Raw genomic sequence first — 17,137 nt, 5'->3', positions numbered from 1 at the left:
TTGTCCGAACTGCGAGTGTTACATCATTAAAAACATATGATTTTTGTTCGGAATAAAAAAGAAAAAATGTACATCTTTTGAATATTATATAACCTTTACAAATAGGGCTGTAAAATAAAATTTAAAAAACTATAATAAAATGTTTGATCGTGGACTGACATTTTAAATGTAAGAAACCTTATTCGTTCATCGCGTTTTTTTGGTCTTTTTTATGTTTTTCTGAGTGAAATCTTTTTTGAAAACATGTTCAGATGCTTCGTATCAAGTTACTTCGTGCATGTAGCACTCGAGGTTTGTCGTTGTTATTGATAATTATAAATTAAAAAAAGAAAAAACTATAAATCTATATTTGAATGGTGTTTGGGAATACTTTTTAAATGACTTTTGTCTTTTAACTTTTTTTTAAAAAGTTATAAAGATGTTAGGAAGATGTAAAAGTTCTTTTCAAAATAATTTTTTGTAAATAAGAAAAGAGTGGGTTTTCAAAAGGTGTGATTTTTTGTAACTTTTGGACTTTTAAAGCTAAATCACACTCAAAAGTCAAAAAATACTACTCAAACACTTTTTAAAACCCACTTTTGACTTTTGTTTCCTCAAAAGAACTTTTACAAAAAGAACTTTTACAAAAAGAACTTTTAAGCTTAAAAAGTAATCTCAAACACCCCATTGGTATACGTTTGAAAGTATATAATAATAATATACTTTAGTCAAATTATTTTTAAGAAAAATAATAACAAATAGTATTTATCGTTTATTATGTTATTTGTGCTAAGATAGGCACGCATTAAATCATTTTTTATCTATATTACAAACAAATATAAATATAAGCATAAGGTAAAATAAAAATGCTAAGAAAATATGATATCACTAAGCAAAATTATTTAATTGGACACATGTAACATACAAGACGAATACATCATTCATTTTAATTACCAAGAAGATGAAAACATATTATGATCACTAGATGTAAAACCCGTGTAATATACGTGTTTATTAAAAATAAAAGTTTAATATAAAATTGTAAACATTACGTATTTTTTAAAGTAATATTTTTACATAAATAAAAAGGATATGGTAATGAATAAAATAACTAATTCAATATATACTAATAAAAATTATTGACATATTTTAAAAAATGATGTCGAAAATTAAAATGTAAACATTAAACATTTTTTTAAAATAAACTTTCGAAATAAAGCAAACAAAATGATAATAAGTAGGTAGTTGAATGTATACTAAAAACTATTGACATATTGACATGGTGGCAATGTTTTAAAAACTTGTTTGAATCGGTCGATCGAATCGGTTGGACCGAGAAGCGGGGAAGGGAGCGGTTCAATTATCACTGGTTTTACGCTTATTTCTGAACCGGAACGAACCGGCCAGTTTTTACAAAAATCCGGTTGAACCGGTTAAATTAAACAGGTTGAACCAAGTAAAAACACATGAAAAATAACCATTTTGCATAAACTTTGATGGTCCTTTTCAAATTTAGTTGAATTTCTCTAAATAAAAACATATAGTAATATAAAGTTTTTTTATGCGTTTGTATTCATCTATAACTATATTTTGCTTTGGTATTATACTTTATTTTCTTTTTGATGTATGTGAATTGATGTAAATTTTATGTGGATTGATGTAAATTTTATGGTTATTTATTATATTAATGTATTTTGATTGATCTACAACTTGTTTTTATGTGTTATTTTAATGTTTGAACTTATAGACGTCAAATTCTTGATTTATGTATGTATGTAAATGTAGGAAAATAGGACAAATATGAAATTTATAGAAATCGGTTGAACTGGTTAAACTGACTGACCAAAACCGATCACTATACCGGTTCAACTAAAAACCGAGTTTTATAACATTGGATTTTATCTAAATATAATTTTATATGTTTGCGTTTGTCTTTAGGGTCGTTTGAATCCATATTATGTTTGTATCCTTAAAACAATAATACTTCCTAAAATAAATTATGATGAAAAAATGTTATCAAATTTTAAAAGTTCAATTATTAAAATGGAGACATTATAAATTTAAATGTGTGGCTTTATAAAAATATTGTTAATCACAACACATTTTACATGACTTAAGTTTAGTAAAATGTAAATTCACATTTTATTTATATATATATATATATATATATAGAGAGAGAGAGAGAGAGAGAAAAAGAGAGAGAGCTAGTTTCATTTGTTTAAACTAATTATTTTGTTATTGCATGCATAAATGTGGGTCAATCAAAATTAAATAAAAAGTTAAATAAATAAATAAATGAATAAGGGTAATTTAGTAATTTGTTTAGTAACTTCTAATAATAATCTCTATAATCATGGTATTTACTTTTAACCTAAATAAATAAGCTAGTCGTCGTTACTTCCGAATTCATCTCACTCAATAAATTGGGAAGCCCTAGATTCTATGGTCATCGAATTCGCCAAATCGGAGAACTTAATCGAAGATTCATCTCCTCCTGCTTCTCCATCTTCATGTTCCTCTTCTTCTTATCAGTATCGTGTACTGATTCTCCCAAATCAGACGTTTATTGCAATTCAGTGATATCGATTCCGCCATTGATCTCTTGCATCTCCATGCTCCTTCCGTTCTCGATGATCACCGCCTTCTTTTCCGTCTACAGAAGCAGGTAAAGGATGTGCTTTTTCGATTTGAATGTTGTTCAAAAAGATTGAATAATAATTTGGGGGTGAAATGCTAAGAATTTGGTTGTATTTTGATTGTGAAGAAATTTATTGAGCTTTTGAGGAAAGGAACTGAAGAGGATCGTAATTCTGCAATCAATTGCTTGGGGTCTGCACTCGCTCCTAGCGCTCTCGACGCCTATCCTGTATGTCCTGATATTCTTGTTGTTTTCTGTAAACATCAATTGATCCTGAATATTTTTTCCATTCATTTTGCATTGTCTGATTGTTTAAAGTCAAACCTTCGTTTGGAAAGTTAGTTTGTGCTATTCTGGTTGAGCGACTTGAGGTAGTTAGAACTAGTACATGATCTATTACTTATAAGCCACAAACTGTATAAACCACAAATCCAAAAACGAACACTGGATTCCAATTCTATTTCTGGTTAAAGAAAGTCAAATATTCTTCAACTTTATGAGTGTAAAGATTGAGGTCTTTGTGTTTCTTATTTCCTGTTAAATTGTGATTGTCTTCTGCATTAGCATTTGTCTTTTTGCTATCATTGTAACTAATAACTCTCCTGATTTTAATATCCGAACTAATCCCTTAACCGTGTCTTTTTCTTTATCTGTATATATTCTCCTTGTTTTAGTTGTGACATGACTCTGTTCTTGATTCTAAGGAAGCATATGAAGAATTCAAGCATGTTCTGCTTGCATTTATATACAATAAAGATGATCAAACTTCCCCTGTGGTGAATGAGGTAGGAGTTCTCTACTTCTCTACAAACAACACTGTATTCCATCATATTCATATTTATGTTTTTTTTTCTTATTTAACACTTCATTTATGTGGACAGTGCAGGATATTGACAAGGTTGAATTCTGAAAATGTATCAAGTATGTTTATGTACATGATTCAATGGATGATATTGGTGAGATTCCAATTCTATTGAAATGGAATCACGAATTTCAATTCTGTTGGAATCACAGAAGTTGATGCTTGAAGAACGGACCACAAAATTGAAACGGACCACATTATTCTTTTAGAATGCATTAGTCGTTGTTAGATTTTGATGTTTTCTTTCCCGTTTTGAAAGTTTTTTTAGTTTTATTCTTTAACAATAAATGTAATTATTAACAATTGTTACCCATATTCTATAAGAAATAATGTATTTTTTGTTTTTATTCTTCAATTGATTGTTCAAGAATTTGTTATTCTACAAGAAGTTTTTAAATTCATGATCAAGAAATAGGTTCAAAAATATTTTTATTATTTATGGTTCAAGAATATTTTTATTTTTGAATATACCCATAAACATATTCTGTTAGAATGTCCGAATTTAAAGAATTATAATTCGTAAAATCGGATTTTTAAAATTAAATCTATATTAATTGACTAAATTACCCTTGTAATTAATTAAGATGATATTTTTCAATTATATTTAATTCAATAATATATATTAATCACTTTCTTAAAATAAGTAATTTGATTGACCCACATTTATGCATACAATAACACAATAATTACTTTGAATAGAATAACCTAAGCCTATATATATATATATATATATATATATATATATATATATATATTACTTAATTGTCATATAACATATAAAAAAGATATTATATATATATATATATATAACATATAAAAAAAGATATTATAGATAGGTAAATATAAATTTATATTGAAATAAAAAAACATTACCTAAATACATGACTTAAAAATTGCTTAATGCTAATCCCTTGAACTGTATAGTTAGTACCTACCATATATAAACATTTACTAAGGAAAAAAATGGATAGAGCATTTATTCTAAAGATGACATGTAGCAAAATAATTTTCATTTATTAGGGTGGATTTGTTTAATACAACATTACCATAAAGTTAGGGTTTTTGTTTGCAAGTATATCATACATATTAGGGTAGATTTGTTTAATACCATTACCATATAATGGTATTAAATTTATAATAAAATACATTTTCGTAAACATGCAATTGATTTTAATTTTTTACAAAAATTTTGATGTATCTTTGCGGTAACAAAACTAGATATGATAGTTAAACATGTCAATACTTTACATTTAACATTTTTTTACATAAATTGAACAAATTATAAAACTTGAGTGGTAAATTTTCTATAAAAAAAAATGTTTAAGATCTCTAGATAGAGCAAGCCTAAAATTTGGTTGCTGTTTGATAAAATTGACCGTAATTTGAGCCATTCAAAAAACGTTTTGGACAATATAAAACTTTTATGTGTTAAAAGCTGGCTGAACTCGCCTATTTTGTAATCAATCCAAGCTAGGAATTTTGACTTCAATCCGATTATGTATAAGCCCAAAAAAAAATGAGCTCAAATATGATATTATTCCATTCTATTACTTTTCAAGCCACGTATTTTGCATAACATGTCATAATTTCAATATAAAAACAAAAATGTTGTAGTAGAAACATGATGATAACGATGATGATGATGATGGGGTCAAAATTTTGCATACATTCTTCTTCAATTCTCCATTTCTGTGGTTGCCACACAACTTGCATCCTTGCTTTTTATCGTTAAAGCTTTTAGTTGCTTCTTCAGCTGCCTCAAACTTGTATCATTTAAATTCTTCTTAACATTCTCATCTCCATCACCTTCTTTTTCATTTATGTTTTCTTCATTCTCCTTGTTGTCTGAAGACTGCTCTTTTTCTTTGATGAAAGACTCATGTGTTACTTCATCAACATCAACTTCCTCCATTAAAGACTCTTGTGTTTCTCCCAAATCAACTGTAATCAGAACATAATATTATTACAATCAATCTTTTTTCCTTAACAAATTATCATTTTTAGATTGACAAGAATTTGAAAACTTACCCTTATTTTTGGAGATATTCTCATCTATACCCTCTGCAGTCATTACCTCATCGATAATATGATTATCTAACTTCAAGGGCTCCTTTGGAATTTCAGAGTTGAAGTGAATCAAATTGCCTGAAGAAACAAAAAGATTATATGACTCGATTCATGTAAGCATATGTGGAGTTATATCATTAAGAGATATGGAACTTACCATTGTACTCTGATTCTTCATTCTTCATTTCTGAAACAACACAGGGGATGCTTTCAGGTTTCAATATTGAAGGATCACTTGGGTTTTTGGTGTTAAAGGAAAGGGCATTATCGTCAATATCATCAGCTTTGACTGTGTGTTCCTCTGGAACCATAAAAGCATCCTGTTCCTTAACTGAAACATTCAGTGCTTCACTGAGATCAATTTTCTCATCTATGATCACCAATTTCTCTTCTGAATCATCATCTTCACATGGTTCTGAATCTGGTTTTGGATCTTCTAAATCCACATTCTCATGTTGCTCAATGATTTCATCTGATTTCACCTTTAAATCATCTACCTCACCACAACAATCTACTTTCTTCTCTCCACTTTCAAGTGTAGTAATGTCTACATGCACAACCTCCTTCTCATTCTTTGAATTTTCATCACTTTGATTACCCAAATCCTTCACTTCATCCAAAAACGAATCAAGCTTTATGGGTTCACTTCTTTCCCTCTCTATCACTTCTAGCCCTTCAGATTTCTTTGCAGTCAACCTTGTTGATCTTCTTGTGCTGTAAGCTTTCTGTACAGTATTGGTAGTAGTAGTAGTAGTAGTCTCCTTTTTCAAAGTTTCTTGATGAGTTGATGTTGTAGTCCCCTTCTTTCTGGTGCTGGAAACCATTGGAGTTTTCAGGAATTCGTTGACCTCTCCATCCAATTGCCTCCTTACTCCACGAGAAGTTGCCCTGCTCACAGTCGCATGCAGAGACTCGGTTTCAGAATTATTAGCCTTTTGCCTAGTGGAAGTCCTACAGGTCGTGCGAGGAACCCTGACTGATGTAGCTTGAATTCTTTCAGGCGATTCAATTGACAATCCAATAGTTTCAGACCTTGAAGGATTCAAAAACTCTTCAATCCCTTCCACCTGATTGAATATAGGAAGTAACAACAGTTTCTAAATCAATATACCGAATTTTTATATGTATATGGTTGCAGAAAGAAATCATGGTAAAAGCATTCTGAATTACACAGATAACGATCTTCTTCACAGTTGGGTGATAGAAACAAGGCGCAATCAAACAGATTTTAAATCGAATGCATCTTTCTCAATGCGAACACAATTAGAAGATGCATAAACAAATTGGATTAAATTGAACTCTTTCTCACAAAAGATAAGATCGCTCATAAAAATGCAGAAAAACATCAATCAACCATAAGAGCAATATGGCGAGATCAGTGACAGTTGACAAATCACAAAGCTTTATAGTTTTAATTTAACATATGTACACTAAAAACAACGCTTCGTCAATAGCGGGAATCTGAGATTGGGTTTTTCAATACAAAATACTAATACAATAAGAAGATACATAATCAAATTGGATTGGAATGAATTAACTTACAGTCTCAAGAGATTTGAGAGCGTCGACCATGGCAATGTTGGTGACATTAGCAGGGATTTTGTTGAGCTTGCAGAGAGCTTGAAGTTCTCTTCTGTTAAGGGTTTGGAAATCCATGAGTATTGAATTAGTGATCTGAATTAGAAAATTAGGGTTTGAATTGGAAGGAGCTGGATCGAGTATGAGTGAGGAACTCAAAATGCGATGAGGAGGCGGTAAGCATAGAGGGATATTTATACGAGCAACCCTTGTCCGTAGGGCGTCCTGTCGTATGATACCGTTACAGCGGGGAGATTTGAAAATTAAATCATTACTTAATCAGTAAATTACATGAATGGTCCTTGCGTTTTTTGTTCGTAGCTTTTTTAAACTCAGACTCTTGTTATTTTGTTTTGTTACTATTTTGGTCCCTAATCAATTTAAAATGACAATTTTGTTTTTGTTTTTGTTTTTTTGTTTTATTTTTTTTATATTTGTTTATTTATTCAAAAATAATTAATAAGACGTGGCCATTTAGTAAAAAATAGTTAAAAAGGATAATAATAATAATAATAAAATAAACACATTTTACATGGGTTGGGATCTACTCTTTAAAATTTTGAAACGCAAAAACCATCTTCATCAAGAAAAACTTATGGACGATTTGGGCAAATTTAGATGTAATTTGTTTGTTTTTTATGTTCATAACTATCTATTCTCTTCGTACCACACTACTATACATGTTTCTCACATCAATTTATATATATAAATACTACTACGTTGATAGCTAGAAAACTTTATGTTTGAATGCCTAGTAGAAATTTTATGAGATTTTTATGTTGTATAAAAAACTGAATTTATCTTTTAAATGATGGAAATGTTATTTGCAAAGAGGGTGTGACATCCCTATTTTCACAACCAATTTATATTTTTTTCTTTATGCTTATTTTATTCAGAGTATTCTTTTATTACAGACTTTGTCTCCAAAACATTATTTCAAGTTAAGTTAATAAAGTATTTCCGATGAAATGGTTTTCATTAATATATAAAATCTTGGGATGTCGTCATCGGTACATACAACATAAACATAAACTATCCATTACAGGCCTTATAACATTTAGTCATACTAATACCCTACAGACTCCTTAAATCTCTCATCATCTGTGTGTTTTCGTATCGCTACCTATTATACAAAAAAACTGAGTGGATTAAGCTTAGGAGCCCGGTGAGCACATAAGGTTTTCAACCCACAATAATTAAGATCTTTAATTATATATTTCATATCAAAATAATTCATCCAATTACCCATTCCCGTTAATCTCACTTTCTGATCCTAAAATATTGATCTCAAGGGACCTATCCTAAGGATCAATGTAAGCAACGAGTAAACAATACTACTTGTGGGATTCCTTTAGCAATATATGTCAATAAGTCAACCATGGGGGGATAGAGTACATCGAATGAATGTATAGTTCATTAACACCTACAGGTTGCGGGTTTGCAAGCCTTCCATTAGACTGTCTATAATAGCTCATGGTCGTCATCTATACTCTGTTAGATGACTAATTCATCAGTACAATAATACTATAAAATCACAACCTCTCATCATCATTTTCATCTTTTTATAACCCTTTACTACCCAGTATATTATAAGTAAGAAAATACATATACGATAAAATCGATTAAAATCATTTAATTCATCTAACACAGATATCATGAATTCAGATAATAAGCACATAAAACATTTAATCATCTAGATACTTTATATTTATATGTAAGATGAAAGTAACTATGCACTCACTTGCTAAAAGTGAATGACTCAAACTTTGGGCAAAGCTTCGCCTATCACTTTAGTTTTTCATTTGATGTGGCCTAGGTATACATCACTAAGTCTTAGTCTTATATTCCTGATGACTAATAATAGTCTAGATTCCTCAATAATCCTAATCTCTATATCAAGATCCATCAAATAAAGAATAACTAGGTAAGATCATATTGGAGGTAGGGTCCATTTTGTATACATGGTATACTTTTTGGAAATCTTACTTTAAAGTTAAACAACTCACTAAATCTAGCCTAGACATTACCACGTTAAGTAGATCATTCAGTATTATGACTTAGAATCACTAATAAATTTTATTTATATATTCATAATAACGACTATGAATATAAATATAATTTACACTTGAATTAAAATAAATACAGCTTAACTTATAGAGTTTCTTAACAAAAAGTCCAAAAATTTTACTAGCAGAACTTCAACCAGATAGCTTCTATTTGTCGGGCTCTACGATACCCCAGGGCTTCACTAAAACTTCCTAATAACTAAAGAAATTGAGATTTATTGAAGAAATCCATAGAAATTTCGGATTTGGAGTGAGAAATGAATGAAAGGAAGTGAAGGCCATTTATATGGCAAATTTTCATTTTGTGCGTCGTGCCATGGCGTGGTCGGCACCCCTTCCTCCCAGAACGTGAAGCGTGTCGGCTGTCTAATGGTGATGCGTCGCAAAGAGGGTAGGTACGCTTCAAAAATTGCAACTCACTCATATGAGCTCCGTTTCGAGGTTCTTTATATCCATGTGTAAGTATTTCCAATACTACAACTTTCATTTAGACTCGACGACTAGTTCTCACTCCATTTTGAGTTTAACAGTCTACGAAGTTTACACTGCAAAGAACCATGTAAAATTCATAACTTCTTCCTCCTTTCTCGACAGTCTTTATATCAGCAAACTCCTAATCATGAGATCTTCAACTCTCATTTAGATTGTTTTGCCTAACAATCAATCGATTTTAAATTTCGATTTCTATGTTAATACAGTTGCGTTGAAACTTCAAAAAATAATAACTTCCTCATATGAAGTCAGATTTGGACGTTCTCTATATTGATGCTCTTGCTTTTACGATTACTACGACTTTCGTTTCGACTACTTAGACTAATAATCAATTCATCTCCGATTCACTATATTACGACACACTTTGTTGTATAGGAGTGAACGCAAAACTTCAAATGATCATAATTTCTTCATACTAAGTCAGATTTAAGCGTTCCTTATATCTCCAAGATCACCATCACGACTACTTCAACTTTCATCAAGACTATTTATCTTAAATAATTTTTTATTTTTAATGTTTATCTTAGCCTGATTTATTAAATTTTCACCTAATATTATATATACATAAGATATACACAAATTCACATATATTCATATAAGTTTCTTTCATTGATTCATAAAAAGTTTACAATTGTTGACCAACGTCGGTTGCATATTCTACTAATGTTTACAGAGAAACGCGAACGTTTATACAAACTTTTTGTGACATCCCCAATTTCACGGCCAGAAAAGACCGATTTTGTTTATGCTTTTTAAAATAAAATCAGAGAAATCTTTTTAAAAGATGTTGCGGAATTGGTTCCCAAAACAAAACATGATAAAAGTTTATCAAAACCTTTCTTTAAGAAATATATATTTTTATTTCATAACAAAACCTCGGGATGTCATGTTCCGATACAGATCAAAAACATAAACAAGACATTATAAGCCTTACACAGTTATTTACAACTACTGGCCTATAATCCAAAAATCACTCATTGTCATCATCCGACTATGCTCGGGGTCCACTACCTGTAATATAAAAAGCTAAGTTGGTCAGGCTTGGAAGCTTGGTGAGCATATAGGGTTTTCAACCCACAATAAATAATAAACTCTTTAAGTTTATCAATCAACAAATAATTTATTAATTTCATCAACCAAAAACAACCCTAATTACCCATTCCCGTTATCCTCACCTTACGTCCCTAAAACAACTATCACAAGGGACCTAGCCTAAGGATTTTCATTAGGGGTGACAGCATTGTTTTCCTCAACAATTTATGTCAAACAAGACATCCTAACATAAAACAACCAACAAGGTGACAACATTGCTTTCCTCAGCAATTTATGTCAAATAAGACAACCAATAGGGTGACAACATTGCTTTCCTCAACAATTTATGTCTAACAAGAAAACCTAACATAAAACAACCAATAAGGTGACAACATTGCTTTCCTCAGCAATTTATGTCAAATAAGACAACCAATAGGGTGACAACATTGCTTTCTTCAGCAATTTATGTCAAATAAGACAAACATCGGGGTGACAACATTGCTTTCCCTCAGCAATTTATGTCAAATAAAACAAACATCGGGGTGACAACATTGCTTTCCCTCAGCAATTTATGTCAAATAGGCACGAAGTCACATCGTCGCCAAGGTTTATACAACAGGCACTACGTCACATAGTCGCCAGGGTTTATACAATAGGCACTACGTCTCATAGTCGCCAGGGTTTATACAATAGGCACTACGTCTCATAGTCGCCAGGGTTTATCTAATAGGCACGAAGTCACATCGTCACCAGGGTTTATCTAATATGCACTACGTCTCATAGTCACCAGGGTTTATCTAATAGGCACGAAGTCACATCGTCACCAGGGTTTATCTAATAGGCAGAAAGTCACATCGTCACCAGGGTTTATCTAATAGGCACGAAGTCACATCGTCGCCAGGGTTTATCTAATAGGCACTACGTCTCATAGTCGCCAGGGTTTATACAACAGGCACTAAGTCCATAGCTGCCAACGTACTAAATACATAGCTACCAACGTACATCTATATTGTACTAAATTCATAGCTACCAACGTACATCTATACTGTACTTTTATCCCTCATACTTTATGTACCCATGTTTTACCCAACATATTTGAAGATAAAATATATATAAATTTTAAATCATTTTAAACATGTATAAAACATTCATTCAACATCCATCTCAAAAAAAAACAAACAACTTATATACACATATCACGTATTTATAAAATACTTCATATTTATGTGTAAGATGAAAGTGACTACACACTCACCTGATTTAATGAAAATCGGGCAGCAATTCGTTTCCTAAAACGATCGTTTCTAATAAAACGGGGAGTTTTATTGAGAAACCGGGCTCTGCGAAGGGTCGGGCTTCGAAACCGAAAAGATAAATTTTTCGGGCTTCTCGGGAATCTCGGGGCCGTGTTTCGGGCTTTGGAATAAGTACCGGGGCTTCGGGGGATGTCGAGATAGTAAAAATATGGAAAAAGGGGTCAAAAATGGCAAAATCCCATTTTTACCGGGGAGGGTTCACAAGTCTCCTATTTATAGGAGGGGAAATCCGAAGGTCGGCCGAGAAGGGACACGCGGCAGCGAGGGGTTCGGACACGGGGCAGAAGCAGCAAAGGCCAGCGAGGCTCGGATGCAGCAGCTGGCGCGCTTCCATGCGAGGAGTCATCGGCTTCGGACGCGAGGAGTCATCGGCTTCGGACGCGTCATCGGCTGGGTCTCCGGCTCGGACAGATGCAAGCTCCTAAGTGGACCGAGCTTCGGTCCAATGGGGAAAGCGGGTGACGACTTCGGACCAATCAGCGGGTGCCATGCGAGGCTGCGGTCCAATCAGAAGATGCCACGTGGAGGCTGCATGCGAAGGGTGACGTGGCCGAAGCCACCTATGCGGAATTTCTCGGTTTTCACGCCAAAACTTCTAAAATCCATAACTTTTGCATACGAGCTCCGTTTTTGACGTTCTTTATATGCACGCGTAGGTAAAATTATGCTCTACAACTTTCGTTTAGACTTCGTCGGCTAATTTTGACTTTAATTTTTATATTATTATTTTTAACAGACCGAGACAAGAAATCCGTTAAAAATTCATAACTTCTTCATCCGACGTCCGTTTTCGTCAGACTGTTTACCGTTGTACTACAAATGACGAGACCTTCGATTCTCGTTTAGGTCGTGTTGGCTAAAATTCACTCGATCTAAAATTCGAGTTTTTAGTTGTCTACTGCTAAGCTGAAACTTCGAAAAATCATAACTTCCTCATACGAAGTCAGATTTGGGCGTTCTTTTTATACCTACTCTCGGTTTAACGAACACTACAAGTTTCGTTTAGATCACTAAGGCTAAAAAGTAGTTTATCGAAAACTCACTTTTTACGACATTCGACACCGTGTCGGTTTGTCGAGAAACTACGACAAGTCATAACTTCTTCGTTATAACTCGGATTTCGGCATTCTTTATATATCTGGAAACCTTGAGACATATACTACAACTTGGTCAAGATTAATCCTTCTAAATAATCTTCCATAAAAAAGTCATTTTTGATTCTTATCGTCTCTAAATTGACTAGCCCGGATCTACGGGCGTTACATTTATCTCCCCCTTAGGAAGATTACGTCCCAGAATCATCAACGAAAATATGACTTGTATAATGATTCCATATGTTATCTTTCCATCCTAAGTAATAATCATAATGCTCAATCTTACACCTGCTCTTCGTACTAGGTTGGACTTTCAATCGTAACCTACAAGTTACAAAATAAATCCTTACTGAGGACTCCTTCTTCTTCTTAGGATAAGTACTTCCCCTTATCTATTGTAACAGATCGACGAGTCATGTTCTAATGACCTTCATCGAATGATGCAACGTCTAGACTCAAGTCTCTTTGAGTCAAATTCCAGAATGGAATATACCTTCGTTCGTATCTTAATGTGATATAATCACATTTTAGCATATAACATTTTCAGCTACAAGCTTCATTAACAACGAGCGCGATGTTATCGATCGCATTAATTTCAACCTTCTGACTTTAGTCAGATGCTACATCGAACTTGGTTCTCCGAACCATGTAACAAACTCATCGTAGTCGGACTCAATTTGATATGACCACTAGGGTCGGAATAACAACCAACTTAGTAGTCATTACCGAAACAAGGGTAATGACATATCCGAATAAAACGGAATCAATCACTAGTTTCTTGGTAACCTTGTGACTTTCCCTGATCCAAGCATGAGTCATGTGCTTCCAGTAGTATAGATATCTACTACTATTCACACCTACTCATACTCGTCCCAAGTACTGTCTCGCAGTCCCCAAGTCCTAAAATCACAAAACAATTTAACACATACGAATGTGTCCAATTAATCATAAAATTTTCCTAGACTCTACTAGGACTTCTTCCACGAGTATCTTCAATCATCAATTCTACTTCAACTTGGTTGGTGATGGAAATTCCAGACAATGGGACAATTTCAAGAATTACACCAACCATTCATCATCCTGCCAATCGGAGGTGTACTTCAGACGTACCGTACCCCTCTAAACGTTCCGTTATTTTATTAGACATATTCTAAAGGCAAGATACCACTCTTATGATACCTTCTGATAGGTATCATTCACTATCATAAGCTTTTCATTTCCTCCATCTACTCAATTCTCTACGAGTCTTCACCATAATGTTTTGTACACCCAAGCAGACGTTCGGTGTACTGGGCGAGAACTTAAGATAAGAAAGCTTTATTTACGATAGACGTATAAATCTCCTTATCACTCTGAAATGTTTACATGTTAGTTCTAATCTCGTAATCATACGCTTATAATCCTACACACATAAGGTTTCCAGATCCGGTCGGCAACAGACCATAGATCCGAACAAATAATAGCATCATTATAGCTATAACACAAAACATTTAGCACATAAAAAGCATTTTAGGCATCCTTCCTAAAATAAACTAGTGCTCGTGTCTAAAATATGGTAGACACTCATCTCACAATCATCACTTAGCATTCTAAGTTTAAGTCTAGAAATCCTATAATTTCTTAGTTCGCTTAAACTAATGCTCTGATACCAACTGTGACATCCCCAATTTCACGGCCAGAAAAGACCGATTTCGTTTATGCTTTTTAAAATAAAATCAGAGAAATCTTTTTAAAAGATGTTGCGGAATTGGTCCCCAAAACAAAACATGATAAAAGTTTATCAAAACCTTTCTTTAAGAAATATATATTTCATAACAAAACATCGGGATGTCATGTTCTGATACATATCAAAAGCATAAACAAGACATTATAAGCCTTACACAGTTATTTACAACTACTGGCCTATAATCCAAAAATCACTCATTGTCATCATCCGACTATGCTCGGGGTCCACTACCTGTAATATAAAAAGCTAAGTTGGTCAGGCTTGGAAGCCTGGTGAGCATATAGGGTTTTCAACCCACAATAAATAATAAACTCTTTAAGTTTATCAATCAACAAATAATTTATTAATTTCATCAACCAAAAACAACCCTAATTACCCATTCCTGTTATCCTCACCTTACGTCCCTAAAACAACTATCACAAGGGACCTAGCCTAAGGATTTTCATTAGGGGTGACAGCATTGCTTTCCTCAACAATTTATGTCAAACAAGACATCCTAACATAAAACAACCAACAAGGTGACAACATTGCTTTCCTCAACAATTTATGTCAAATAAGACAACCAATAGGGTGACAACATTGCTTTCCTCAACAATTTATGTCTAACAAGACAACCTAACATAAAACAACCAATAAGGTGACAACATTGCTTTCCTCAGCAATTTATGTCAAATAAGACAACCAATAGGGTGACAACATTGCTTTCTTCAGCAATTTATGTCAAATAAGACAAACATCGGGGTGACAACATTGCTTTCCCTCAGCAATTTATGTCAAATAAAACAAACATCGGGGTGACAACATTGCTTTCCCTCAGCAATTTATGTCAAATAGGCACGAAGTCACATCGTCGCCAAGGTTTATACAACAGGCACTACGTCACATAGTCGCCAGGGTTTATACAATAGGCACTACGTCTCATAGTCGCCAGGGTTTATACAATAGGCACTACGTCTCATAGTCGCCAGGGTTTATCTAATAGGCACGAAGTCACATCGTCACCAGGGTTTATCTAATAGGCACTACGTCTCATAGTCACCAGGGTTTATCTAATAGGCACGAAGTCACATCGTCACCAGGGTTTATCTAATAGGCAGAAAGTCACATCGTCACCAGGGTTTATCTAATAGGCACGAAGTCACATCGTCGCCAGGGTTTATCTAATAGGCACTACGTCTCATAGTCGCCAGGGTTTATACAACAGGCACTAAGTCCATAGCTGCCAACGTACTAAATACATAGCTACCAACGTACATCTATATTGTACTAAATTCATAGCTACCAACGTACATCTATACTGTACTTTTATCCCTCATACTTTATGTACCCATGTTTTACCCAACATATTTGAAGATAAAATATATATAAATTTTAAATCATTTTAAACATGTATAAAACATTCATTCAACATCCATCTCAAAAAAAAACAAACAACATATATACACATATCACGTATTTTATATAAAATACTTCATATTTATGTGTAAGATGAAAGTGACTACACACTCACCTGATTTAATGAAAATCGGGCAGCAATTCGTTTCCTAAAACGATCGTTTCTAATAAAACGGGGAGTTTTATTGAGAAACCGGGCTCTGCGAAGGGTCGGGCTTCGAAACCGAAAAGATAAATTTTTCGGGCTTCTCGGGAATCTCGGGGCCGTGTTTCGGGCTTTGGAATAAGTACCGGGGCTTCGGGGGATGTCGAGATAGTAAAAATATGGAAAAAGGGGTCAAAAATGGCAAAATCCCATTTTTACCGGGGAGGGTTCGCAAGTCTCCTATTTATAGGAGGGGAAATCCGAAGGTCGGCCAAGAAGGGACACGCGGCAGCGAGGGGTTCGGACACGGGGCAGAAGCAGCAAAGGCCAGCGAGGCTCGGATGCAGCAGCTGGCGCGCTTCCATGCGAGGAGTCATCGGCTTCGGACGCAAGGAGTCATCGGCTTCGGACTCGTCATCGGCTGGGTCTCCGGCTCGGACAGATGCAAGCTCATAAGTGGACCGAGCTTCGGTCCAATGGGGAAAGCGGGTGACGACTTCGGACCAATCAGCGGGTGCCATGCGAGGCTGCGGTCCAATCAGAAGATGCCACGTGGAGGCTGCATGCGAAGGGTGACGTGGCCGAAGCCACCTATGTGAAATTTCTCGGTTTTCGCGCCAAAACTTCTAAAATCCATAACTTTTGCATACGAGCTCCGTTTTTGACGTTCTTTATATGCACGCGTAGGTAAAATTATGCTCTACAACTTTCGTTTAGACTTCGTCGGGTAATTTTGACTTTAATTTT

At 33.9% G+C, this 17,137-nt stretch overlaps 1 protein-coding gene across 1 annotated transcript; it reads right to left on the bottom strand.

Annotated features, from left to right (window-relative positions):
• Positions 1–4,973: 4,973 nt before the first annotated feature.
• On the bottom strand, positions 4,974–7,278 carry LOC145166079 (uncharacterized). Its single transcript, XM_079085006.1, has 4 exons — positions 7,089–7,278; positions 5,704–6,613; positions 5,508–5,624; positions 4,974–5,420 (listed from the first exon to the last, which is right to left on the bottom strand). Exons 1-4 carry the CDS (start codon positions 7,200–7,202, stop codon positions 5,155–5,157), a joined length of 1,407 nt encoding a protein of 468 aa, XP_078941132.1. The 5' UTR covers positions 7,203–7,278; the 3' UTR covers positions 4,974–5,154.
• Positions 7,279–17,137: the final 9,859 nt, after the last annotated feature.

Source organism: Lactuca virosa, chromosome 3 (genome assembly GCF_052849685.1).
Source record: "Lactuca virosa cultivar CGN04683 chromosome 3, Lactuca_virosa_CGN04683_v6, whole genome shotgun sequence".
Taxonomy (NCBI): domain Eukaryota; kingdom Viridiplantae; phylum Streptophyta; class Magnoliopsida; order Asterales; family Asteraceae; genus Lactuca; species Lactuca virosa.
This window is presented reverse-complemented; position numbering and strand designations above follow the sequence as displayed.

Coding starts and splice junctions, on each gene's coding strand:
- LOC145166079 (XM_079085006.1), bottom strand. CDS start 7,202: ATGGATTTCCAAACCCTTAACAGAAGAGAACTTCAAGCTCTCTGCAAG. Junction 6,614..7,088: donor CTCTCAAATCTCTTGAGACT/GTAAGTTAATTC, acceptor ATATTCAATCAG/GTGGAAGGGATTGAAGAGTT. Junction 5,421..5,507: donor GAATATCTCCAAAAATAAGG/GTAAGTTTTCAA, acceptor TTCTGATTACAG/TTGATTTGGGAGAAACACAA.